The sequence below is a fragment of the Aspergillus eucalypticola genome (assembly GCF_003184535.1).
Source record: "Aspergillus eucalypticola CBS 122712 chromosome Unknown BO83scaffold_31, whole genome shotgun sequence".
Taxonomy (NCBI): Eukaryota; Fungi; Ascomycota; class Eurotiomycetes; order Eurotiales; family Aspergillaceae; genus Aspergillus; species Aspergillus eucalypticola.
In genome coordinates, this window is record NW_020290305.1 from 333,931 (window position 1) to 358,042 (window position 24,112).

Sequence of the window (24,112 nt, forward strand, 5' to 3'; positions counted from 1 at the left end):
TCCCAGCAGCGGAGCGATGACGAGACACGTAAGTTGAAAGTGCAAGTGAGATAATCTCACGCGCCGTGGGGCATGGACACTAAGTTCTTGCCATCCGTTGCTGAGGTCGTCAACGCTGATTGAGGGAAGCAAAGCAGAATTTACAGTCTATAGTAGTGCTGGGGATATGCTTTATGAAGAGAGCATGTCGCTGATTTAAGGAGCCTTCTCAATCGCTAGTACAATCGGCTAGTGCCTGCCCAGCGTCAGAATCGGCGCTGTCGCTTCAACGGTTAATATCCGCACCTAAGGTATTGGCGATGCCCTTTTCAGTCAGAACATGTCGATGACTGTGAATCCGGAAATTAATATTGTATGAGCGATATAACCATCTAAGTTGATTGATGTAAGCCAACCCTATATAATTGGTGATTGAAACGCTGTGGCTGAAACCCATTGTGTTTTGGTAGGCTTGAAGAAGGATATGCCAACTTGTGCACCCTATCCCGAACACGATAAGCTGAGGTCCCCCTTTTCTGCCAGGTTTTGCACCGGGTGTCCTTCGTTACTGGTCCAGGCAGTCCACACTAACACCAGTTCGTGATAACGGCGATGTCAGGGTCCATTGTAGCGTGCTTGGTAGTAAAAAGAACTGCATTCAGATCGGGGGTTGATAGCATCCGGGCAAACAAAGTCCCGACTTGGAGTAGCGCCAACAATCGGCAGCCTTCTTATTGGCGGGTGGTGACGCGGAGCCCCACTGCAGCAGGCGTGATTACGAGCCGCCGCCCATTTACTTTGTAGCTAGTCCCAAAATAGCCTTGTTACTGCCTGCAATTGTTCGTTGCCGCCTGATCCTGGAGGGCGAGCCTTCTCCCATTTATTCCTCTGCTTCCTCTTCATCCTGGCTGCTTCATTCCCATCCGACTCGCCGTTTTTCCCTATCGCATCCATCAAAATCATCAGTTCTATTCGACCGTGGTATCCCCTGCTTGACTCCATCACAATCATGACCATCTCTTCCCTCGTCCGTCGAGGTGTGGAGGCCGCCTTGGAGCAGCCTACCCCGAACCAACCCACCATCCATTTCGCAGGATGGCTGTCAGCTCTGTTTGTCTTCACGGTCCTCGCCTTCATCGCTATCGGATTTTCAGTAAGCTGCATACTGTCTCTGAGCTGATTATTGACGGGCACTGACACGTACGCTCAGGTGGAGTACACTTATGGAATGCTGATCCCGACCCTCGCCGCTATCGAGGATTCCAACCCCGATGTCTACGTCCGAATCGATGGCAACCTTGACGCCAACAAGCCTGTTGATGCAAACGAGCCCGATACCGAGCCTGTGATCGAAACTCCCCCTCCGACGCCCATCACCAGCAAACTACGCACCACGATTCAGCACCTCCGTGCCCGTGCCGGTTTCCTCTCCCGCTTCCGTGGCTTGAGCATGCTCGTCACTTATGGTCTTGCACAAGGGCTGGTCTTCTCCATGATGCCGTTCTCTATCAACGCATTCTTCTCTCAGTTTGTTGTCGGCACGATCTGCAGCGTCGCATTGGCCAACCTGCAGTTGGCGTGGGTTCACATTGTTATCTCCGAGCCTTCTCCCAAACGTTTCTACCAGCGGATCCCCGGTTTTGATGCCTGGAAGAAGATCGCTCCTGTTGTTGCTTTCGAACATGCCGTTACCAATGCTGCATATTACATTCCCCTGATCCTGATCAGCGCTTGCAACGGCTTCAAGAACATTGAGAACCCCTCCGGCGGTGACTCCCCAGCCAAAACTTTCGCCGGCGCTGCTACGCTCGTCTCCCTGCCAGCCCTTCTCTCTTTCGTGGTGTCTATTCCCGCCCGGGCCATCTTCATCCGCGTGGCTGCGTCTATGCTCCCTGAGGAGGATGAGTCGATTGTGCCTTTCGACCGTTCCTTCGGCGGCAAGGTCTCTCCCGCCATTGTCGGCGGCAGCGGCAAGCTGAGCATCATGGATGCTTGGAAGACTTTCGACCGGCCTGCTCTGATCCGCTTCGTCAAGGCCATCGGCAAAGGGTTCGCTATTGAGGTTGCTGTGGCTGCGTTCTTCACCACTCTGCTGGTTGCGCAGGTTTGGGCTGGAGCGGTCACCTATGGCTTCGCTGGAAACAACGCTTAACTACAGCCGAATGCCTTAAAAGTGTGTACAGATCCAAAACAATCAGCTACGACTCTGCTCTTCAGCATGACTCTATACATAAGTCCTAGTGTTTGATGATATAGCGCTTACATGATAATCCATATCCCATCCATGACGTAGTTTGAACCTGTGTAATGTGATTCAATTCTAGCCATCTCGTGCACGGATGAGTGGTTGGCGAGCATTCTTACAGGTACCCCTATCGCCCATATTTCTTTGTTCGCCCTTCCCGTCGCATCGGGCAGGGATAAGCATGGCGTGTGACACAGGAGGGGACTTGGGAGAGTCGGGATTGTCCTGCGGAGGTCCGGAGGAGTAAGCGTTATACCCTCACCCGGACAGAACTAGTACTTTACATAGAGTACTCAGTGAGAGTTCCCAGGAGGGTAGTAGACTACCATCTTCACCGGTCTGCTGCTGCATCCTCAACTTGCCTTGGACCTGTCACATATGATAGACTGGACGGGCCATACCCGCCAGGTACTCACGGGTACTACTTACTACAAGTAATAGCAGAGCAACGCCACCGAGGCGCACCATTTGAGTTGTTATCGCAGCCCACCCCGCCCCCCACTCACCGCCCGGCAGCGATTCTTTCCCATCCACTCACTACTACTAACTGCCAGTCTCTTCGTGACCCTCGGTCTACTTACTTTCCCTCCTGCTCATTTGCTCTCTGTGTTAAATCACCCTCAGGGTAGTAGTCCCTCCTATTCTCCCTTTTCCTCCTCTTCCCCTACTCTTTACCCCCTTGGCCACCCTATACTCTATCAAAGGTCTTCTCACCATTCCACCCCCTCTTGCATCCCCTCATCGTATTATCGGCTCAACGTCCCTCCTCTCCCCCTCCTTACCCCTCCCCGGTATACTCTCTCCACCATGGCCACAACAGCAGCAGGTCGCATGCTCTCCCGCCAACTGCAGCAAATGCAGTCGGACAAGGACATCCCCGGGATCAGCTGCGGATTGGTCGATAACAATGTCTTTGAATGGGAGGTCATGCTCATGATCTCCGATGATGTCAAGTTGTATGGCGGTGAGTAAATTTTGGGTGGGAGAAAGCCTGAATCAACATCTCCAAATTATTTCCAGGGGCTTGTCATACTGACTCAAAAATGAATAATAGGTGGTTTCTTCCGTGCTCGTCTTTCGTTTCCTCCTGACTACCCTCACATGCCGCCGAAAATGAAGTTCGAGACTCCTCTGTACCATCCGAACAGTACGCCTCACCCTATATTTTCCTAGCTTCCCTTGGATTCTCTTCCAAGGCACAAGACAATCACAGAAGAATACTAGTTTAACTGTGACAATCATATATAGTCTACCCCAACGGTGACGTCTGCATCTCCATCCTCCATCCACCAGAGGATGACAAGTATGGCTACGAGTCCGCCGCGGAGCGCTGGTCCCCCGTGCAAACGCCCGAGACGATCCTCCTCTCTGTTATCTCCATGCTCTCCAGCCCCAACGATGAAAGTCCCGCCAATGTCGAGGCTGCACGGTTATGGCGGGAAGACCCGAAAGAGTTCAAGAAGAAGGTGCGCAAGTGCGTACGGGATAGTCTGGGAGAGGAGTAAAGGAGCTCCTCCTTCCCTTATCTACTTTATCATCCCTTGAGTCAAACCATCCAGTCATGGTTTGATGTGAATTACATGAAACAGAGACGGAAACGGGTTAATATGGGTTTCTTTTCTTTGTGTTGTTCGTTGCATGATAGAAGGACGCTTGGTGCGGCTGATTCGGCTGATGGTCTATCTATTTACTTACGTACGGGATATATGCATTTTTCCCCTTTCGCCTGACAATTCTTGTTGCTGATGCGGGGAGTTTTCTTCTTTTTCTCGTTGTTAATTGGTCTACGATGGAGTTTAATCTCACTTCTTTTTACTTTTGCCTTTCTTCCTTCTTTTCATTCAATCTACCATTGCACTCGTTACTCTTGCATGCTTCTTCTCGTGCGCTGTTAAACCCTGGTTGTATATCCTTTTGGGTGTAGGCGGGTTTCCTTTCCCAGTGAATATACTTGTGGTATATGGGCTAAATACACGGACCCACTGACTTTTGCCTGCCGAAGTATTCCTCCTTGGTACTAGAACGGGTATGTATAGTGGTAAAACCATACTGAGATACCGGCAGTAACTGCAACGATAGTAAACGGGTATCTATTGAATGTAACTATACTTGTAGTATGGACACTAGTATATGGTCTTTTGTATATAATTAGGCTTTAGGCGTCTTCTTCATCCCCTTCCGGATAGATTCGAGGAAGAATCCGGGGTAGAAGTAGGTAAGGCAGCTCACGGCAATCGCCATCATCCTATAACTCCAGTCAGTATCGTCCGTACTCACGATATAAGAACGGGACGGGAGCCATAATCGAAAGAGACACTCACATTCCATCAAGAACCAAGAATTCATCCTCTCTCTGCATGAGCGGGTTACCCCATCCACCGGCCATTTCAGGGATACTGCATATACCACATTAGCATCTCGCAGCGTAACTAGCTTTGAGAAAATGACGACAATAAGAGGTAGTGGGCAGGCATACCGATAAATACACCGAATCAAAGTAGCAAAGTAAGCCACAATGCCGGCCCAAATAACGAGTCTGAGGTTTTTCGGCCCAGTGAGGTTTCCATTCTCATCAATGAACTTCTCGCCGCCCAAACCAGGTCCCTTTCTCACGACGCGGATGAAGAAATCCAACGCTAACAGACCACAAACTGACATCGTGCCCACCTGGAAGGCAATACCCGCTACCATGATATCATCGCCCACCTTCAGCAGACTCTGATTCTCGCTGCCTGCTGCCGCGGCGACACCGCCACCTGCGGCTTGGAGAATGAGTGATCCGACATCACAGCTGATGAAGATCCAGGTGAAGAGCTGGGCTTGAGACGCGAGTATTCCGGGCCCAGGGAGAGAATGACGTGCTTCAGGGTGAGATAGATACCGGCGGCGATGAAGGTCGGGGCGAGCACGAGGCAGACGATTTGCAGTTTGAAGGCGCCCTGGTCCCAGGGGTTGTGGTTCATTAGAATTCGGCCGATGTATCCTGCTAGTTCCATGTATCCGCCGATTACCATTGCGATCATCATTGTCCAGGAGCGGTAGTAGACGCCGAGACCGAGTTGGAGGGTGCCGAGAAGGCCGAAGTAGACGGCGAAAAAGATGTTACCGCCGAGGTTGGGGTAGTAGCCGTATGTTGTCGCTGTGACGGGACATTCTGGCGTAACGTGCGTGCAAGTGATGCTCATGGTGATGGGTCGTCGTCCTCTGGTTCCGGTGGTCGTAAGAGTAGTCGTGTATCGGTGGAAGGGTGAGGAAATAGATAGTTGATATAGGTGGAAGAACTAAAAGAAAGTGACAAGCCGCTATGAAAAGGTCTATATGCAATATACCATGCAATATATGCAAGCAAAGTAGGAAAACGAGGGAAAGAAAGAAACAGATATGTAAGATGACGCCGGCTCCGACGCTGATAGATGCGCGCACATATTGTATGTCAGCCTGATGGGGATCAGACCTATTAATATAAGACAGTCGAATAAAATTTATAGTCGACCCGTTCTTTATCCCGATTTGCCGGGCTTTGGAGACGGCCCTCTGCCTGGTGGATCGGTCGTGTATAAATTTCATGGCATGACAGCGCCGATTGGCTCGCTTTCGTTCTCGTTTTCGTTCTCGTTCTCGCACTACTCCACCGGCCATATCGGTTGGCTCGACCGTTATCGTCGATGGGGGAATTCCTCCGGCCATGCACTTTGTTCCTTGCAAGAAGGAAACATTTTGAGCTCGTATCCCTTCGATCTGTTCGTGAATATCATATCGTCCTAGTCATCAACGAACTGTTCGTTCCCACTCATTCTTCCCGGAATTGATCTCGTCGATGGAGATAAAGCGTGCCTGGAGAAGATTCAGTAAGCATTCATTTAACCGATTTGATAGCGGCCGTTGTGGGGACTCACGGCTCCACCTGTGTCATTGCGCCCCTTTTGCTGCTGGGTTGGAGAAACAAAACAGCCAGAGGTGAAACAACTCTTTCTGTAGATAGCTGCAGACAGCTCTCGGCATGCCGGTGTCCAGCTTGCATTGACCCCAGGATATCTTATAGCCTAATGGAACATCTGCGCTTGTGGATGGTTTTGATGGGGGTTTATATCACGTGACACGGAGAATTAGTCACCCTGCGTCGGCACGTGGAGCCGCTTAGTACAAAGTAGTTTTCATCCATCCACTCCAATTATTTTATCGTTGAGCGGACGATGATATCCTCCGGCAAATAAGCGTCCGATATGCTCCATTACTAAGAAAAGGCCTGGATTTGCAAGAAGATATGAAAGCGGTGGGTTTGAATTGAGGGGAAATGCCACCTAGAAGGACCCATACCAAGTCACGCAATGGCTGTGACCAGTGTAAGAAGAGACGCGTCAAGGTAAGCATCATTCACTTTCATACTTCTCATATCCCGCATTCCTGGGCTATGCCTGAATTGAACAGCCGAAAGTGTTCAATTCTGGAACTATTTAGTACCCGTCTAATTCACTATCATCCCCGCAGCGCTCTTCTTAGTTCTAACGGCTGTAGTGCGACGAACGAGGCCCACCATGCTCCAATTGCATTAGCCGGGAGCTGGCATGTACTTACTTTAAGACCCCGGCAGCACGCAAGGAGACTACACTATCGACAAGTCCTGCTCCTTTGCAGTCAATAGTAGCACCCTCTGAGGCAACATACCATGCCAACCAGCCCGTCTCCCGCCATGGATCTTCACCGCCAAACTTTGCTTGCCTGCGGGAGCTTGAGCTAATGCACAAGTTTTCCACGGAGACGTATCTGAGTTTATGCAACGAACCAACAGATCACCATGAATGGCAGTATGTCATCCCTCGCAAAGCTTTGCAGCATGACTTCCTCATGAGCGGAATACTAGCGGTTGCATCTCTCCATATCGCGTCGACACTCGATCCACCAGAAGCGCTTTCCTATATTGACACAGCTCTGGAGTACCATAATCATGCATTTGCACCTTTTCGGCATGCGATTGATAACCTCACTCCAGCCAATTGTGACGCAGTCTTAGCTCACTCAGTAATCACAACTGTCATTGGTATAAAGTTACCGCAATTGGCACGAGACGAGAATCAAAGCATGACCGAAAACATAATTGTCGTTTTCGAGTTGCTGCACGGAGTCAGTAAAATCTTCACCATCAGCCGTCCCTGGCTTCAAGGAAAGTTGTTTACTTCCCGGAGAGGCTTTTGGGAAAACCAACTTTCCATACTAGACAGTGAAATCGAGGCTGCGCTGGATCGACTAACAGCCTTGAACAATGATATGCTTGCTCGTGACAAAGCGGATCAACACCACATCATCAAGAATGCAATAGCTCTTCTACGCCGTTGTTTCTGCAGATACAGCCATGCCCGGGACGTAGCTTCCATACTCGCATGGGTTGCAACCGTTGATAAGGAATTCGTTCATGCTCTGAGATGCCGTCAACCTCTCGCACTGCTAGTTCTCATACACTGGGGTGTTCTGCTCCAGGAGCTTGATGAAAAAGTGTGGTGGGCAAAGAATTCCGGAACAGCTCTGGTTTCCGAGTTGCTGAATGCCCTCCGTCCCTGCGACGTACGGTGGGAGGGTGCATTGCAGTGGCCGAAACGTAAGATAGGACTTTGATAAACATACGTTGGATCAGTTTCTGCGTTCTTAAGCCATGGTCACTGGGCTCACAGCTACTGCACGAGCTGCGCACCGGAGATGCTTACAAGAGTTCCTCATAATATTGGGCGCTGGTCAGCGTACAGATTGACACGGATCTATCAGCACAGACTAAAGACAAATAAGGCCGTCGCATATAAATAACAGGTCTTGCAAACGACTGTCTCAAAACAAGGCACAGACGCCTCTTCAAAGCTTCCCCATTCTTTTCAGCACCTTCTCATAAGCTTCTTTTGTCCGTGCTGAAGAGAGCTTGTCAAGATAATGTTGACAGAACGCTAAGCTTAAAGGACCCCCGAGCTGTTTCAGCCAGTATGATCGCCCACAATCGAAAATCCAGTTGCGGGTGCCCACCTTGACAAGCTCTGCCAGGATATGTTGTGGGATACTTCGATCTTGCACAAATATTATTTTTGGTAGCTCATGCCGAATCTCTTCCGGGGCATTTTCCCTGCATATGGCTAGAATCTCGTCGAACGTATGGCTCACATATAATTGCGATCCGATATGAACGATTCCTCGCGTTCCAGCAGCTGCATGCAAAAGGCACGCATTTGCGACAAAGTCAACTGGTATTTCATCCAAGATATTCTGTCCACTCTTATAGCCCTCTGCGGCGTGCCATATCTGGGTACCTCCCTGGTCTGAAAAGTACAACGTAGAGAACTTCGTCAGAGGCGTCGAATCCTCGGGCCCGTACAGTGGGTATGGGTCTCTGACAGCCGGTCCAAAGATTGTCGGACGAACAAACAATACCGGGAGCGTGGGATACCGCCTGAACGTCAAGCGCTCCATAAGATGCTTCGCATGGGTATAAGATGAAGAAAATCTATCCGTATAAGGCGACTGTCCAGTTTCTTGTATGCTTGCCAATTCATCCTCTGGGTCGTCGTCTGAAACGGGGTACAGTCGCTCGCCCACATAACCATCCGGCAGAAAACTGTTCACATAAGCCGTGGAAATCTGGATGAACAGCCTAAGTCGACGAAACCGGGAAACCATCGCAGCCAACTCTAATGCGGGCAGACAATTATTCTCTAGCGCTTCAGAGATGCTCGCATCTAGTTTGATTTTCGCAGCTGCATGTATAACTAGCGTGACCTCTTCACGCAATCGGTTCAACATCGCGTCCTCAATCCCGAAGTCCGACTGCCTAATATCCCCGACTATGTAATGAATCCTGTTCGAGTTCAGAATCGCCTGCGTGTGATCCGGCATGGTCTTTTTCCATTTCTTCACAGCCAACTCTGACGACCCGCGGATCAAGACAAAAATCTTCTGCGTCGGAAGCTGCGCTGCCAGCTTATACAGAATACACCCTCCCAGTGAGCCCGTACTGCCCGTCAAGAAGACGGTCTGTCTCTCATAAGACGTTGCATACCCGATTTTCTTAACCTCATCTTGATATGGCGCGAGGTCCGGACCTGGCATAGGGAAAGACTGTACTGGTGTTTTTCAGAGGGAAAAAAAAAATATGGAGTAGGTGTGGGTATCTCCTCGTCATGGGAAACCTGTATAAAACCACCCGAAGGGTTACTATATACACCCCATCATCATCACATGTTACATTCCCAACGCTACGATTCACCAGCACATCACTGGAGCGAAGGTGCAACACAGTGCTACCAGCCGAAGGAAAAGCCTCGGCTGATTATGAGGCCGTGAAGACGTCCCTAACACCTGTTGTGATGCTAGAACATGGAAGTCTGGGCCACTCCTGTATTTGGAAAAAAGAAAACGCCTCACTCAATTCATCGAGGATTTACTCCAGAGAAATATATCATAATCTGTTATGTATCTTCAGTCAACCCCAGGACAAATGTGGCCGTTTCAACAAATATCTCTGCTATTGTACTCATATATAAAATACTCTGCGGTATATGAGTCTTGCCATAGCACCGTGGTACTATCTCCCTGTGACGAAACACAAGTGTAACATATCACCCTTATGTTCGTCCAGTAGTAGAAATCACCGGTGAGCTACGTCTGCTACGGGCACTCAAAGTACGTACGGCAGTATTATGCCATAGGGGATGATAGTGAGCATGTTTGTTTCGTGACTTTTGATTTCCATTCGGGAAGAATTTCTCCCACAAGTCCAGATGGATTTGTGCAGTGGTGATTGGTGAGAATGGATGACCAAACCACCTCTCAGTCTCGTTGACTACTATAGTTTGATTGTTTGTGCCGACGTCCGTTTCATTGCACAAGTAATGTCGGGTCTCTACTCATTTCTATTGCATTTATCTGAGAATAGAGTCATGACTAGTAGTCTACATTACCTATTGAATTTAGAACAAGATATACAATGCCCATCTTCCTAAGCAGTATATATGAAAAAATAGCAGAAGATACACGGAGGAAAGAAAGGCTCCATTTAGGCAGTCAAATCTATCTACCTAGCTTAGCCAAGAGTTTCAACTAGTATGTATTAGAAAAGGATTAGAAAGGAAACCAAGGCAAATAAAAGCACTCAATCAATCAAGAATGCTTGTTCCCGCCGCCACCACACCAACAACGGCCGTCTCCTTCGCGCTCGACCTGGACGAGAATGTCCATGCCCTTTTCGCGGAGGTAGTCCACGGTGCGTTGGCGGACATCTTCGAGATCGGAGCCGCGAGAGGCAATGACGTGGATTACGCCGAGGACGTTGAGAGTATGCGTGTCATGGTGATCGTGATCGTGATCATCGTGGCTGTGGGAATGGTGGTCATGACTGTGACTGTGAGTATGGCCGTGGTCGTGAGCATGATCGTGATCGTGGCTATGGTTGTGACTATGAGTATGACTGTGGTTGCATCCATGATCATGAACATGGTCGTCGTGATGATGGTGGTGGTGGTGGCCGGTTTCCTTCCCGGTATCGTCCAGCCAGAACTTCGGGACGGTGTACCCGACAACGCCCCGTAAAGTGCTGACGCCAGCAAGGGTTTCGCGAACATTGTACTCAATGTCGGCTGGAAGGGTGAGCAGCAGGGTCTTCGCAGTGCTGCTGACAAGCGGGATTGCCGAGGCAAAAATCAAGATTGCGATGAAAGAGGAGGCAATTGGATCGAACCCTGGCCAGCCAGAGTAGTGCACGAGGATGGTCGAGATCACAACAGCCACGGAGCCAAGAGTGTCGGCGAGAATGTGTAGGAAAATGCCGTGCATGTTCTCGTTTCCGTGCGAGTGCCCGTGACTGTGATCGTGGCCGTGTGCATGTCCATGATCGAATGCCATGATTCCGACAAGGTTGACGAGAAGTCCCGCAACACTCACAGCCAGTAGTTCGCCGAGGCGATGCATCTGACTGCCCGATGAAAGCCGCTCGACGGCTTCATAGATGATTTCGATGCTGATGATCCTGCATATTGTTAGGACGGTCATCCAAAATGCTTGGGCAGGACTTACATGAGGAAGATGCCGTTGGCAAACCCAGACAGCGTGTCGACTTTGCCATATCCGTAGGGGAACCTAGAGCTCGGGGGCCATTTACTCATGACAGCAGCACAAAGGCCAACCACGAGCGCCAAGCAGTCGAAGAACATATGGATACTGTCACTAAGAAGACCCAGGGATCCTGTCATGAACCCATAGGACAGCTGAACAAGCATAAATGCAAAATTAAGACTGGTTGAGTTAGTCCCGAGTTACTATGTTTCAAGGGCGGAAGGAGGAAATACCTCATGAAGTAGAAGATACGGCGCGAATCGCTTTCCTTGAGAATACTGTACAAAAGAGGATAAGGCTCGCTGTACTGGATAATGAGCCTCGTTATCTTCGTAGCATCAGCTCCAGAGTGGGCATGATGATGGTGATTATGGGTATGAGAGTGTTGCGAAAGGCGCAATTGTCTGTCGTCGAACCTGGCAGCAAGGAACGAGGCAGCAGTTGCAATGGCGCGAGCTACATAAGCCAGGTGAGTTTTCTCTTGCAGCGGCGGGGAGCTTAAAAGAGCGGCAGCTCCGACACCGATAACAAGACCTATCTTTTGTGGTGAGCGTAGATGGGAAGAAGAAACAGATATCAAGCACGTTGCAAGCGCTCCAGCAGCTGCAAACTGGTACAGCATGTTGGTCGGTTGCAGAGACACATTGCCGGAAACAACAACAGTGATAAGTGCCAGGATGATGCCTGAAAGAATGGCCAGAATTGAATCACTTGACGAGATGGCTCCCGAGCCCTGCTTTTCAGCTTGCTTCTGGGACACTGTGCCATTGGACGTCAAGTAATCCAGATCAGCAGAAATGGTCGAAGCCCCAGCCAAAGGGGGCCGAAGAACGAAGACCGAGGTGAGCAAAGAGACATAGCCCAGGTATGGGTGAGGGTCTCGCGTCGCATTCATACCCCAAAGGCTCAGCGCAATAATGGTGATGAGAAGCATGATCGTCACTTTCTTTTGGCTAAACCGGGACTGTGCACTGCTGTGAAGCCCATAGCCCTGAACGACGGTCGGCAAACCTGACGCTACAGGAAGCAACAAGCCGCATGTGACAAGGAATCCTCCCACCTTCAATGTCGCATATATCGGCAATGCGACCGAAGACATCCGAAGCAAAACGGCACTTGCCGCGCTGGAGCCCACTTGAGGCAGTGTAACCCCCGAGCCACTCCCTCCTCCTCGTTGGATGGATCCAAGTAATTGCCCACATCCATATACAATCATTGTAGCAGCGGTCAGCATGGAAGCTTTACTGGCAACATGCTCCAAGGTCCCGTTTGCTGGGCTAGATGTAGCGGGGTCATCGCTTGTCGAGAGCGTTGTCTGCCAAAGCGCATGTTGTTGGTGGTACCAGGACAGAATGATCCACGGCAGGGAGAGGAGAAGGCCAGAGAGAACTTCCTGACTGAGCAACGTTAAATCGAATTCCAAGGAATCGCTCAGAGAAGACTTACGTCGTGCTCGATTGAGAGTCAATTGAAGTGCTAACCGATTGAGCTCCAATCAATCCCGTCACGCTATCGGTCTTAGTATGGTTGATAGAGCCGAGGCTCGTGTGATGAGCATGTTCCCACACAGTAGGAGTTGAGTGGGAGTGGGAGTGGGAATGGGAATGGGAATGCGAATGGGAGTGCGAGTGGGAATGTGTGTGAGGGTGTTCCGGCCACGTTGGGCTCACAGTTTGGCCATTGGTGAGTTGTGTATTCGGTAGAGGCTGTGGGGGCTGTTGTTGCGCCGAGGAGACATCGAAGGAGGAAGCCGAGATGGAGATGGGACCGTTTGACCAGCGAGATGCACGCGAATGACCCCGGCCCCGAGAATGTCCTAGACCTTGTACCTGAGGAATGGTATCCACGGTGGACACGGGAGCCCCCGTCGACATGATCTCCAGTGGTTCGTGTGAGGATAGGCGACTAACCACGGAGGGAGCACAAGGCGAGAGAGCGTTCGGAGGAGGGAGCAAGGAGGTGGATTGACGAAGGATTGGAGCTCTAGCAGCTCAATGCAAATGAACGGTCGAGGAACTGGGTCAGACGAGGTGGCATAGCGCCGGGGAGGAACTGGGAAACGAGGTTGGCAGCTTGGACGGGCGCTTGTGGCAATGAATGGGGATGGGATGGGGATGGATGGCCCCCAGATGCGCGCCGCCGACTGAATGATCGGCTGCCCGCGATAACCCCCGGGCCACGTGATTGGGCTGGCCACGGGCTGATCGTCCGGCCTCGATCGAAATAGAACTCTCCCCCAAACAACAACTACGGAGTATGTACCTTGGAAGACTGGCTGCGGTCAGGGGGGAATCTGTTCCAGGCCACGTCCAGGCCAGAATCCCGCGTTGCTTTTACGCCTGCAGAAACCAACGATCAGGCACATTGCATGCATCTCACCAATCCGAGAGCGAACCGCGCGCTTGATCAGCTTTGACGCGGCATCGAGTGGGGTTGTGGGATCGGCCCAGGATTCCTCCGTTCAAACCGGAGTACAGCTGGCAATCCTCTGCCCCGGAGCTATCTCCGTGCTTCTTATCTACTTTGCTGTTTCTACTGGCCCTTCAATGGCCCTGCGCTGAGCTGCATCCACCAACCAATTTGTTCAGAATGCTGTTGAACTCAATCGCTTGAACTTCCTTTCATCCCTCCAATACATAATTTCCGACACCATGATCGAGTTGCTCATTAGCGTCGTGTTCTATCTCTCTACGGCGCTTACTATCGGCATTCTCTTGCTGCCTTCGCGGCATGAGTCCAAGCCTGTGACTAGCCAAAATGCGGCAAACGAACCCAAGACCACTGTCCAAATTCTCGTGTTAGGGGATATCGGCCGTAGTCCGCGCATGCAGTACCATGCCCTCAGTGTTGCCCGAAATGGTGGACAGGTGGACATAATTGGTTACCATGGTGAGCTACATAATGCGCTCTTGTTCTTCTCAGAGTTCCACACTAATCAATTGCTATAGAATCCGACGTGCATCCCGAGATCTCCTCCCATCCGAGAATATCCATTGTCCCCCTGCCGCCGCATCCATCCTGCCTTCAGACAAGCAACAAGCTCCTCTTCCTATTGTTCGGTCCGCTGAAAGTTCTCTTCCAAATCGTCTGCTTGTTTTGGATCTTGGCATATCGTACAAAACCAGCCCAATGGCTTCTCGTTCAGGTTGGTTATTACACATCCTGTCCCCGATGCATGGTACCAGCGAAGCAGCGCTAAGTTGAACCTTTCCCTGTCGCAGAATCCGCCCTCTATTCCCACGCTAGCGATCGCATCCCTCGTCTGCTTCTTGCGTCACACGAAGCTCCTCATCGATTGGCATAACTTTGGATACACCATCCTGGCACTCAAACTCGGGGACTCCCACCCGCTGGTCAGGTTTTCCAAAACATACGAGAAGATCTTTGGCCAGTATGCGACGGCACACTTGTGTGTAACCAATGCCATGGCATCGGTACTGAAAGACGAGTTTGCCCTGAAGGCGCCCATTCTCCCGCTGCATGACCGACCAGCCGATCATCTTCAGCCCATCCTAGACGATCGCGTACGCCAGGACTTTCTGCGTTCGTTGTCGGAGACGGAATCTGTCCGGCCAATGATTGGGTCTGATAAGGTTCGAGTGCTGGTTAGTTCGACTTCTTGGACAGCGGACGAGGACTTCTCGCTTCTAATAGAAGCTCTGTGTCGGTATTCGGACTTGGCTGAGACGTCAAATCCCGAACTACCCACGGTTCTGGCCATCATAACGGGGAAAGGGCCCCAGCGCGAGATGTATCTGAGACAAATTGCCGATCTGCAGAAGAACGGTAAACTTCAAAAGGCCACCATTCGTACCGCGTGGCTCAGCATGGAAGACTATGCACGATTGTTGGCATCCGCTTCGCTGGGTGTCAGTCTGCACACCAGCAGTAGTGGAGTCGATTTGCCTATGAAAGTCGTCGACATGTTTGGTGCCGGTCTGCCCGTCGTTGGCTGGAATCGCTTCGAGGCGTGGCCGGAGCTGGTCACTGAAGGTCGTAATGGACGAGGCTTTGGAAGCTCCGATGAGCTTGTGGAACACCTTGTTGAACTCTTTGGAAACCAGGAAGCACTCGAAAAGCTTCGTGCTGGGGCGCGAGAGGAGAGTTCTCGTCGGTGGGATGACGAGTGGAACCCCGTGGCCGGCAAACTGCTAGGCCTAGTATAATTGGATAGCAAGTGACGACCATATTTACTGTACAATGAAAAATTAGAATATACGCGTAGCACAGACACCAAACCACACGGACCTTACCTGAAGCATGTCCTCAAGCACGGTATTTGCCATTGCAGTAGACACACGTGTCAAAGGCATCGAAGAGCGTTCGGCAGGTATATGATACGTCAGATTCAGAGGGCTCTATACTGTCCTCATTCAAATATTCCTTCCCACACGAGGAGCAGACTTTGGAAGATCCAGGGTCCTGAATGGCCAATGACGTCAAGCTACAGCGAACTATTACGGGAAGGAGAGTTAGCATTCTGCCCTCTTGCAACGCCTTGAGTGCAGCATCGAACATACCAAAGACGTGGCCTGCGGCACATTGGGCTTCCTCGGTTGAATACCATGCGATCCCAGCGCTGCAGATCTCGCACCGTTCAAACATCTGGCCACCAGGTCCATCAAGCATCTCGGCAGGCTTGGGGGCGATCGTCTTCCTGGAAGCCGTACACTTGGAAAGCTCATCGTTCAGATCTACACCCGTGATAGTTGCCAGCCTTACCAAGACTTTGTGAGCTTGGGACAGTAGAGCCTCGTTGTTTGAATCGATGATTGTGCAGCAGGCCGTAGCGTATAGTATACTCAAAGACAGCGGTTGTCGGTTCTCATTATTGTCTTCGAAGTGTAGGATGTATCCCAAAGCAGCCTCTCGCTGCTGGCGAAGATACTCGGAAGAGCTGTCCGACACCGACCGAGATTCGAGTCCGTCAGTTTGAGATCCATCGGTCGTCGACATTATGATTGTTAACCTTTCCTCTGCTGCTGTGCGATACTCTATCATATCCCCTGGGTGTACAGTAATACCAGCTGCGATCATTCCCTCGCAAGAAGCCATACCCCAAGCCCGGGCAACAGCTAGGCCTCCTAGATCACGGTCAAAGTCATACCTCTCACGCACATCATCGAGCTGGTCTTTCCATGGGACGGCATGAATCGGGTACTCATCATCGCCGTCCCGGAAAGGTACTGCTGCTGTAAATCCTCCGGCCGTTGCTAGATAGAGTACAGGAGCCTGGAAATCGGTGTCCATCGCAACAATCATTGCTTCAGATGTTAGCTAGCGAAGGGGCGGATGGTGCGCAATGCTTACCGGATATTGGCTCTGGGTGCCTAGGAGGTTCCGTTTCGCTATCATTTTCCGGGCTTTCGTAGAATAACAGTTCTTGCAGTCGCACTTGGCCAGAGCTTGGATTAATGCCTTGATGGGGCTCTTTAGACGCCTTTATCAATATGAGTCCTGCCAAGGTACCCGCAGCCAAACAGACAGTATGAGAGTCGTCCTATGCAGGTCAGTGCCTGCCCAGCTGAAGCGCTTCTGGAACATACCGTATTCATCCATGCCAATGGCCCTGTAAAGTGATATCCACCTAAGCCTTCGTAGAACTTTGGAGTAATGTCTTTGGAAATAGCCTTGATTTGGGATTGCGGCGGTGAGCCTGTCTCTGGGGGTGGGGACAGAACCTTCACATTCAGGTGAACCACCTTAAGAGCAGTTCCATGAGTGACAGCGAGAAAGCCACTCGCGGATTCCTTTGCATGAAACCATGGGCCCCACGACATGGACAGAATCTTGATTTTGGACCTCAAAATCTCAGAAAAAATCGATGACGGTTGCAGCTTCGGATAATTCTCATCTGTATCCTGAAAGGGATTGACTGACAAAACGCCGGCTTCATATGGCGCACCGAGACCTGTTGGTGGTCTGTGAATTCTCAGCACAACAACATCATTGTCATCGTTCGCGACTGAGAGCAGGTAAAATCCCCAGCGACTCTCGGCAGGTAGGACAGAGTAAGGTGTGATATGCCTTTCGGCTGGCAGTTTAAGCGGCGATGACCACGCGAAAGCACGAATGTTGGATTTCCGCAATAACATGCCTTCTTCCTGTATAATCGGATTGAAATAGGTCTTTAAAGCGTCATTGAGTATGGCAACCCGAGTCCACTTCCCTTGAGAACCGACAGGTTCATACAGCGACAACAGTAGGTTAGATGTCAGAACCGCGAGAACACAACGTCGATATTTGGCCAATCCTGGAGGGGACCAGGCCAGTGCTACTACATTGCTGAGGGACTGTTCGGCCCCGAGAGAGAAATTATCCCGATTCTGGGGGTAGATCGTAGGCCACTCATTGTTCGTGAAAACATTGACACGGAAGCGAACTGAATGCCAATTGTTTATGGGAGATTGGCTTGTGTCATGACCCAACCGTTCAACTGCATTTTTTGGAGTCTAGTCCCCATAAGCATGAGCTTGGATGGCAGGGATGCTAACACTGACTAAGATTTGGACGTGGTCTCCAGCGGCGATCGCGAGCTCCCCATCTTCCGACCACGAGAGACAGTCATAGCAAGAAGGGAAAAGCGGCAATTCTAAGGGACCTGACATTTCTTCACAAAGTTGAATACTCCCTTTCCTTCATGGCAGTTTTGACAAAACAAAGTCCCTAGAGTCGTGTCATGTACGGATATGGGAACTCCGCGATGAGCTAGCTAGCTAGTCAACTGCATCAGTTGGAGAACGGAAGAGCTCAGCTCTTCTATGGAGATGCTCGTTTAGGTTAGTCCCCCGTTTTGGGCCGTGGAACGTGCCGTGCAGTCACATGATGCAGTTTGTAACTTACCTAATCTAGTGGCGCCCCAAGACTTTTCCTGGATAGGCTAAGACTCAGCAGTGGGCTTCTGCACAGTACAAAGTAGTCGGATTCCTGACTAACGGCGCTCAGGAGGAGGCACGGCCCAACTCGCCGGTCTTTGGATCAACGCTCATCCTCCCGAGGTGGCTATCATCCTCTCTTGGATTCCACCGCCCACTCTCGTCACACCTCAACTTCTCTTTCTTCCGCCTTCACCTGGGACTTTCGTGCCCCCTTCCCCTCCCCCATCATTTAGTCACTGCGCACTTGGCCTTGCGGATCACTGCCAAACCTATCTAGCTCTCGTTGTTCCTTTCTACTATCTCAATAGCTCCCTCCCGAGACATCGCCAGTACCCCGCCGCAATGTCGACCTCTGCCCGCCGTCGTCTTATGCGCGACTTCAAGGTGCGTACCCTCACGAGCATGATTTTGAGCTTGCTTTTTATCCTATCTTTTGATTCTTTCTCTTATCGCTTTTTATTTTCTCATCCTTTTCGTCCTCCCGTCTGGTTTCTATACTTGAAAGGGCACTTGAAATGTTCCGTCATTAGATACAGTCATGGGTTGCGAGAGCTAACTTGAACATTCATTACGCAGCGTATGCAAACTGACCCCCCTGCTGGAGTTTCCGCATCCCCCGTGGCGGACAATGTCATGACCTGGTAAGCTGATCTAGTCACACATAATGATGGCCTTTTCACAGTCTCTAATCTTGGTTACGTTTAGGAACGCCGTCATTATCGGCCCTGCCGATACTCCCTTTGAAGATGGCACTTTCCGCCTTGTCATGCACTTTGAGGAGCAGTACCCAAACAAGCCTCCGGGCGTCAAGTTCATCAGTCAGATGTTCCACCCGAACGTTTACGGTACGGGCGAGCTCTGCCTGGACATCTTGCAGAACCGTTGGAGCCCAACCTATGACGTGGCAGCCATCCTGACCAGTATTCAGAGGTACGAACCCTTGCAGTCAAGGTGAAGCTGGACATGAAACACAAAAACATGCTAACGAGTGTTTTACTTGCGTGTAGTCTGTTGAACGATCCCAACACATCATCTCCGGCGAATGTAGAAGCGTCAAACCTTTACAAAGACAACCGAAAGGAGTACATTAAACGGGTGCGCGAGACCGTCGAGAAGAGCTGGGAGGACTAGGATAGTGTCAATGTAGAGATGCTCCGGTTTATTGTTATGGGTTTTGGGTCGCTTTGGGGCACATGGTTATGATGAAGCAGACTTGTCGGTCTTCGATGTGACGGAAGCTAACGGCAAGCTGCTGTGATCCGTTTCATGCGTTTGTGTGGGGGGACTCCTACCGTTTGGCATGATGGAGTCCTACACCATTTGATGACGTGCACAGCGTGGGGTTTTGGCGCCTGGTACATTTAATTTTTCATTCGGTATTGTGGATAGCTGCATCATATTTTCATTGTGTTTTTGCATAATGCATTAACTCTGTCGGGCTCTTGTTTTACCTTCGCTGCATGTCACATAACTCTTATCTCCTCACTGCGTTGGCTTTATTTGTCCCAGGCCAGTTAATTTTCAACCCGAGCCCCTCATATGAGCCCTTCCCGTGATTCAAGCCGTAAGGCAGGTACAGCACTCAAATGACTACATGCAACATTCCTCATGTTTGGCGGGGATGGACATGCGGCACTGGTGAGGATGGTTAGGCGGGTGCCAAGAACACTCTAAAACGGAGGGGTGCTTGCTTTGCACCGGAACCACTTCCAGAGTTCCCATAACAATGCTGCATACCTAACCTCACACTCACCACCACCACACACATACACTTGTTTTGCTCCCCCCCACCTTAGGCAGGGAAGACCCGTCCAAGACCACGTCACAACCCACTATCGTTGTCGATTCATGGGTGCCGGGGCCCTTTTTTACTTATTGCCCGATCTCTCTGAATTCTTGGGGCTTGCCGATAGCGCATTTATTGCACACGTTCGTTTCGGTCTAGTGCACGTGGACCCCTGACCCAAACAACACCGCCCACCGACCCTGGCCCTCCAAAGCAGACTCGCCTCATTGTTGATCTGAACGAAGTTCCCCCCCCCTCCTCACTCAATCCCCTCCTCTCGGGGCTTTCTTTCCTTCTTGTCCTCTTTCGTCTTCATCGGTCTTTTTTTTTTTCTCTCTGTTCGGGTCAGACTGAACATGGCGTGAGTATCTCGTTGCTTCACCGCTTGACCGTGGGAGCGGTTAGAACTGATTTGTTTCGCTTGACAGGTCATCTGGCCCCAACGGCTCGAACAACACCATTAAGGGTGCGCATCAACTCCCCGCCGCGTCGTATACTTTTTTGAGTTTGGTGGTGATCTAAGACTGACGGTTCGCACACAGTGGTTGCGAGGTTCCGACCGCAAAACAAGGTTGAGTTGTCCTCTGGAGGAGAGCCGATTGTTGAATTCGAAAATGAGCAATCATGTTACGTTAATGTGAGCTTTTCTCTTCACGGGCGGGGTTATGGCATAGGAGGCAAGTTCGCCTAGGGAGCTAACTCAGTCCAGGCCCGTGATGGCTCTGGAGCCTTCACCTTCGACCGCGTGTTTCCTATGGACTCGAAACAAACGGATATCTTCGACTTCTCGATTCGGCCCACCGTCGACGATATTCTGAATGGTTATAATGGAACGGTCTTCGCTTACGGTCAGACGGGTGCGGGAAAGTCTTACACCATGATGGGTTCGGATATCGACGATGATATGGGCAAGGGTATCATTCCCCGCATTGTCGAGCAGATCTTCGCCAGCATCCTCACGAGCCCCAGCAACATCGAGTACACCGTCCGCGTGAGTTACATGGAAATCTACATGGAACGAATTCGAGATCTGCTGGTGCCGCACAACGATAACCTTCCCGTTCACGAGGAGAAATCGAGAGGTGTCTATGTCAAAGGTCTGCTGGAGGTGTACGTCTCAAGTGTCCAGGAGGTGTATGAAGTCATGCGACGTGGTGGTACAGCAAGAGCGGTTGCGGCGACAAACATGAACCAGGAATCCTCTCGGTCCCACTCCATCTTCGTCATCACTGTTACACAGAAGAACCTGGAGACCGGCTCCGCAAAGAGCGGACAGCTGTTCTTGGTCGATCTGGCAGGTAGTGAGAAGGTTGGAAAGACGGGCGCTAGTGGTCAGACGCTCGAAGAAGCTAAGAAGATCAACAAGAGTTTGAGTGCTCTTGGTATGGTCATTAACGCGCTGACGGACGGCAAATCCACGCATATCCCATACCGTGACTCCAAGCTCACTCGTATCCTGCAAGAAAGTTTGGGAGGTAACTCGAGAACGACCTTGATTATCAACTGCTCTCCCAGCAGCTACAACGATGCGGAAACCATCTCCACCCTGCGTTTCGGTGTGCGCGCCAAGGCAATTAAGAACAAGGCGAAGGTCAACGCCGAATTGAGCCCTTCGGAACTGAAGGCGCTTCTGCGCAAGGCCCAAAGTCAGATGACGAATTTCGAAACATACATCTCACAACTCGAGTCTGAAGTACACGTGTGGCGCAGTGGCGAGGCTGTTCCCAAGGATCGTTGGACTCCCGCCAGAGGGGATGCTGTGAGCGCCGCGAAGGCCGAGGCTCGTGCGCCACGGCCCGGCACGCCCTCCCGTTTCCAGGACACGCCTCGATCCGAGACTCCTCGTCCTGAGTCCAGGCTGGGCGACCGCTCTAGTACACCGAGCCTTGTTCTCGAGAAGGACGAGAGAGAGGAGTTCCTTAGACGCGAGAATGAGCTCCAGGACCAGATCGCGGAGAAGGAGTCGCACATTGCGAACGTCGAAAGGGGTCTCCGTGAGGCACGGGAGGAGTTGCGGAGCATGAAGGAGAACTCCGCCCGCTCAGGCAAAGACAACGATAAGTTGACTACCGAGGTTAATGAGCTTCGGATGCAGTTGGAGAAGGTGTCCTACGAAAGCAAGGAGGCCGCCATCACCATGGACAGCCTCCGCGAGGCTAACTCCGAGTTGACCACCGAGTTGGATGACGTTAAGCAGCAGCTTCTCGACGTCCGGATGAAGGCCAAGGAGACCAGCGCTGCACTGGACGAGAAGGAGAAGAAGAAGGCCGAAAAGATGGCGAAGATGATGGCCGGGTTCGACTTGGGCGGTGACGTATTTTCCGATAACGAACGCAAGCTTCAGGACTTGATCCAGCGGGTCGATTCCTTGCACAAGGTCAGCGAAGCCGGCGAGACGATCGCGCCTGACGACCTTATGGAGCTGCGGGCGAGTCTCCTGGAGACCCAAGGGTTCATCCGTCAAGCCGAGCTCACGATGAACGACCGGGGAGATTTCAATGAGCTGCAGGACAGCCGTAGAGCGGAAGTTGAGCAGAAGCTGGCGAATCTCGAGCGGGACTATGAGAACCTTCTGGAGCGGAACCTGGGCGAGGGCGATGTGGAGGAGATCCGGGAGCGGTTGGAGAAGGTGTACGTGACCCGGAAGGAGGCCGAAATGCAGGCAGTCACGGACCTTAGGAACGAGATTGCACGCAAGGATGATGAGCTGGATAAGCTGCGGCTGTCCCTTGCAGACTCTCAATCCCGGGTCTCGACCAACGGCGCCGCCGGCAAGAACCTGCAGCAGCAAATTGCCGACTTCGATGCCATGAAGAAGTCGCTCATGCGCGACCTCCAGAACCGCTGCGAGCGCGTTGTGGAGCTTGAGATCTCGCTGGACGATGCTCGGGAGCAGTATAACAACGTTCTCCGCTCGTCGAACAACCGGGCTCAGCAGAAGAAGATGGCGTTCCTGGAACGCAACTTGGAACAGCTGACTCATGTGCAGCGGCAGCTGGTAGAACAGAACAGCAGCCTGAAGAAGGAGGTTGCTATTGCGGAGAGGAAGCTCATTGCCCGGAACGAGCGGATTGCGAGCTTGGAGAGCCTGCTCCAGGAGAGCCAGGAGAAACTCACCCAAGCGAATCACCGGTACGACCCTCTCCACTCCTTTGCTGAAACCACGAAAGCGGGTTGCTGACTAGATGATGATACAGATTTGAAGCCCAACTCACTGCGGTCAAAGAGCGACTCGAAGCTGCGAAGCAGGGCTCTACGAGGGGTCTTCCAAGTATGGATGGCAGCGGCGGTTTCAGTTTTGGCGGCTCGAGAATCGCAAAGCCGCTCCGAGGCGGCGGCGGAGGGAACGAGAGCAGTGCTCCAGTTGCAGGAGTCCAGTCGCAGGAGACTGGGAAGCGTACCAGCTGGTTTTTCGATCGACGATGATCCACGATTTCTCTTTTGCTGTCTCTTTTACCCATTCTCCGAAAATATTTGAAGCCCTGTTGACATGTGGATATCCTCGCGTACGGTCATTGACATGACGTTGGATGAACGCGTTCTATATTTTATTTCATGATTGTTTCTTTATTCTTTATCCCTTTCCATTTCCTCCCCTCGTTTTGAGATCTGGCACATTCGGAGTCCCCAGCCTATGTTACGAGAGGCCTATGGTTCTCACCGATACCCTTGTACATGACAGATAGAAGTGTTCACGGCCGCAGTAGTTGATTGCGACAGTGGGTGGTTGATAGAAATGACACGTTAGATTTTATGGAATAGTGTTCCGTAGCTAACTTTCTCATCTATTGCTATGTTATCTGGTTCAAATTCGCACTTTGCTTCCGTGCTTGCAGACGAGATCCCAACTTTCCACGTGATGACATGCATGATAGAAATGATCCCTTCCAAGATATTGTTCACCGCCACAAAATCTTATAGGCATTCCATGCCCGTCTGATTACCTACTGTGGTATGTGAGTAATAAGCTTGTGCTAGTGTTCTGGGCCTGGGCCTTAGAGCAGTGAAGTTAAAGAGTTCATCCCTTCGAAGAGGTCCCCTGTCAGGTGTTATCGCCATCGCTTGTTTCCCCTACTGTCGCTCCTCCCTTCCTCCAGCTAAGCTCTACAATGGAGTCATGTCAGAGCCATCCAAAGCTTA

General features: G+C 51.2%; 10 protein-coding genes across 10 annotated transcripts; 6 read left to right on the forward strand and 4 right to left on the reverse strand.

Moving 5' to 3' along the window:
- The first annotated feature begins 871 nt into the window (after positions 1-871).
- BO83DRAFT_382018 (uncharacterized protein) lies at positions 872-2,478 on the forward strand. The gene is made up of 2 exons (XM_025532131.1): positions 872-1,132; positions 1,190-2,478. Exons 1-2 carry the CDS (start codon positions 989-991, stop codon positions 2,129-2,131), a joined length of 1,086 nt encoding a protein of 361 aa, XP_025383902.1. The 5' UTR covers positions 872-988; the 3' UTR covers positions 2,132-2,478.
- Positions 2,479-2,645: 167 nt separating this feature from the next.
- BO83DRAFT_382019 (putative ubiquitin conjugating enzyme) lies at positions 2,646-4,202 on the forward strand. The gene is made up of 3 exons (XM_025532132.1): positions 2,646-3,188; positions 3,279-3,371; positions 3,473-4,202. Exons 1-3 carry the CDS (start codon positions 3,032-3,034, stop codon positions 3,727-3,729), a joined length of 507 nt encoding a protein of 168 aa, XP_025383903.1. The 5' UTR covers positions 2,646-3,031; the 3' UTR covers positions 3,730-4,202.
- Positions 3,918-5,409, reverse strand: BO83DRAFT_455437 (RTA1 domain-containing protein; the record flags this gene model as incomplete). The annotated part of the gene is made up of 4 exons (XM_025537031.1): positions 3,918-4,469; positions 4,546-4,620; positions 4,701-5,038; positions 5,083-5,409. The coding sequence occupies 4 exons, from the start codon at positions 5,407-5,409 to the stop codon at positions 4,373-4,375; spliced, it is 837 nt and encodes a 278-aa protein (XP_025383904.1). The 3' UTR covers positions 3,918-4,372.
- Positions 5,410-6,552: 1,143 nt separating this feature from the next.
- On the forward strand, positions 6,553-7,834 carry BO83DRAFT_431126 (Zn(II)2Cys6 transcription factor domain-containing protein; the record flags this gene model as incomplete). The annotated part of the gene is made up of 2 exons (XM_025535560.1): positions 6,553-6,567; positions 6,740-7,834. The coding sequence occupies 2 exons, from the start codon at positions 6,553-6,555 to the stop codon at positions 7,832-7,834; spliced, it is 1,110 nt and encodes a 369-aa protein (XP_025383905.1).
- A 116-nt stretch (positions 7,835-7,950) lies between these two features.
- BO83DRAFT_142231 (fatty acyl-CoA reductase) lies at positions 7,951-9,441 on the reverse strand. The gene has a single exon (XM_025526176.1). The coding sequence runs from the start codon at positions 9,305-9,307 to the stop codon at positions 8,066-8,068; it is 1,242 nt and encodes a 413-aa protein (XP_025383906.1). The 5' UTR covers positions 9,308-9,441; the 3' UTR covers positions 7,951-8,065.
- Positions 9,442-10,234: 793 nt separating this feature from the next.
- On the reverse strand, positions 10,235-13,402 carry BO83DRAFT_346470 (metal cation transporter MSC2). Its single transcript, XM_025528780.1, has 4 exons — positions 12,755-13,402; positions 11,542-12,705; positions 11,270-11,488; positions 10,235-11,222 (listed from the first exon to the last, which is right to left on the reverse strand). Exons 1-4 carry the CDS (start codon positions 13,180-13,182, stop codon positions 10,358-10,360), a joined length of 2,676 nt encoding a protein of 891 aa, XP_025383907.1. The 5' UTR covers positions 13,183-13,402; the 3' UTR covers positions 10,235-10,357.
- Positions 13,403-13,755: 353 nt separating this feature from the next.
- BO83DRAFT_346475 (chitobiosyldiphosphodolichol beta-1,4 mannosyltransferase) lies at positions 13,756-15,483 on the forward strand. Its single transcript, XM_025528781.1, has 3 exons — positions 13,756-14,197; positions 14,257-14,453; positions 14,530-15,483. The coding sequence occupies exons 1-3, from the start codon at positions 13,960-13,962 to the stop codon at positions 15,472-15,474; spliced, it is 1,380 nt and encodes a 459-aa protein (XP_025383908.1). The 5' UTR covers positions 13,756-13,959; the 3' UTR covers positions 15,475-15,483.
- A 91-nt stretch (positions 15,484-15,574) lies between these two features.
- On the reverse strand, positions 15,575-17,916 carry BO83DRAFT_322369 (uncharacterized protein; the record flags this gene model as incomplete). Its single annotated transcript, XM_025527893.1, has 5 exons — positions 15,575-15,762; positions 15,829-16,572; positions 16,619-16,808; positions 16,855-17,760; positions 17,809-17,916. 5 exons carry the CDS (start codon positions 17,914-17,916, stop codon positions 15,575-15,577), a joined length of 2,136 nt encoding a protein of 711 aa, XP_025383909.1.
- A 344-nt stretch (positions 17,917-18,260) lies between these two features.
- ubc2 (E2 ubiquitin-conjugating protein RAD6) lies at positions 18,261-19,730 on the forward strand. Its single transcript, XM_025529860.1, has 4 exons — positions 18,261-18,570; positions 18,763-18,827; positions 18,892-19,116; positions 19,194-19,730. Exons 1-4 carry the CDS (start codon positions 18,529-18,531, stop codon positions 19,315-19,317), a joined length of 456 nt encoding a protein of 151 aa, XP_025383910.1. The 5' UTR covers positions 18,261-18,528; the 3' UTR covers positions 19,318-19,730.
- Positions 19,731-19,953: 223 nt separating this feature from the next.
- Positions 19,954-23,713, forward strand: BO83DRAFT_382024 (putative kinesin family protein (KinA)). The gene is made up of 5 exons (XM_025532133.1): positions 19,954-20,333; positions 20,401-20,438; positions 20,515-20,609; positions 20,682-23,104; positions 23,170-23,713. The coding sequence occupies exons 1-5, from the start codon at positions 20,329-20,331 to the stop codon at positions 23,396-23,398; spliced, it is 2,790 nt and encodes a 929-aa protein (XP_025383911.1). The 5' UTR covers positions 19,954-20,328; the 3' UTR covers positions 23,399-23,713.
- The last annotated feature ends 399 nt before the right edge of the window (positions 23,714-24,112 follow it).

Excerpts from the sequence above, each read along its gene's own strand:
- BO83DRAFT_142231 (XM_025526176.1), bottom strand. The coding sequence starts at position 9,307 with ATGCCAGGTCCGGACCTCGCGCCATATCAAGATGAGGTTAAGAAAATC.
- BO83DRAFT_346475 (XM_025528781.1), top strand. The coding sequence starts at position 13,960 with ATGATCGAGTTGCTCATTAGCGTCGTGTTCTATCTCTCTACGGCGCTT. Across the intron at positions 14,198-14,256 it reads GGACATAATTGGTTACCATG|AATCCGACGTGCATCCCGAG; the intron begins GTGAGCTACATA and ends CAATTGCTATAG. Across the intron at positions 14,454-14,529 it reads CCCAATGGCTTCTCGTTCAG|AATCCGCCCTCTATTCCCAC; the intron begins GTTGGTTATTAC and ends TCCCTGTCGCAG.
- BO83DRAFT_382024 (XM_025532133.1), top strand. Across the intron at positions 20,439-20,514 it reads CTCGAACAACACCATTAAGG|TGGTTGCGAGGTTCCGACCG; the intron begins GTGCGCATCAAC and ends GTTCGCACACAG. Across the intron at positions 23,105-23,169 it reads CTCACCCAAGCGAATCACCG|ATTTGAAGCCCAACTCACTG; the intron begins GTACGACCCTCT and ends ATGATGATACAG.
- BO83DRAFT_382018 (XM_025532131.1), top strand. The coding sequence starts at position 989 with ATGACCATCTCTTCCCTCGTCCGTCGAGGTGTGGAGGCCGCCTTGGAG. Across the intron at positions 1,133-1,189 it reads TCATCGCTATCGGATTTTCA|GTGGAGTACACTTATGGAAT; the intron begins GTAAGCTGCATA and ends ACGTACGCTCAG.
- BO83DRAFT_346470 (XM_025528780.1), bottom strand. The coding sequence starts at position 13,182 with ATGTCGACGGGGGCTCCCGTGTCCACCGTGGATACCATTCCTCAGGTA. Across the intron at positions 11,489-11,541 it reads CGTATCTTCTACTTCATGAG|TCTTAATTTTGCATTTATGC; the intron begins GTATTTCCTCCT and ends TAACTCAACCAG. Across the intron at positions 11,223-11,269 it reads GCCAACGGCATCTTCCTCAT|GATCATCAGCATCGAAATCA; the intron begins GTAAGTCCTGCC and ends AACAATATGCAG.
- BO83DRAFT_382019 (XM_025532132.1), top strand. The coding sequence starts at position 3,032 with ATGGCCACAACAGCAGCAGGTCGCATGCTCTCCCGCCAACTGCAGCAA. Across the intron at positions 3,189-3,278 it reads TGATGTCAAGTTGTATGGCG|GTGGTTTCTTCCGTGCTCGT; the intron begins GTGAGTAAATTT and ends AATGAATAATAG. Across the intron at positions 3,372-3,472 it reads TCCTCTGTACCATCCGAACA|TCTACCCCAACGGTGACGTC; the intron begins GTACGCCTCACC and ends AATCATATATAG.
- ubc2 (XM_025529860.1), top strand. The coding sequence starts at position 18,529 with ATGTCGACCTCTGCCCGCCGTCGTCTTATGCGCGACTTCAAG. Across the intron at positions 18,571-18,762 it reads GTCTTATGCGCGACTTCAAG|CGTATGCAAACTGACCCCCC; the intron begins GTGCGTACCCTC and ends TTCATTACGCAG. Across the intron at positions 19,117-19,193 it reads ATCCTGACCAGTATTCAGAG|TCTGTTGAACGATCCCAACA; the intron begins GTACGAACCCTT and ends ACTTGCGTGTAG.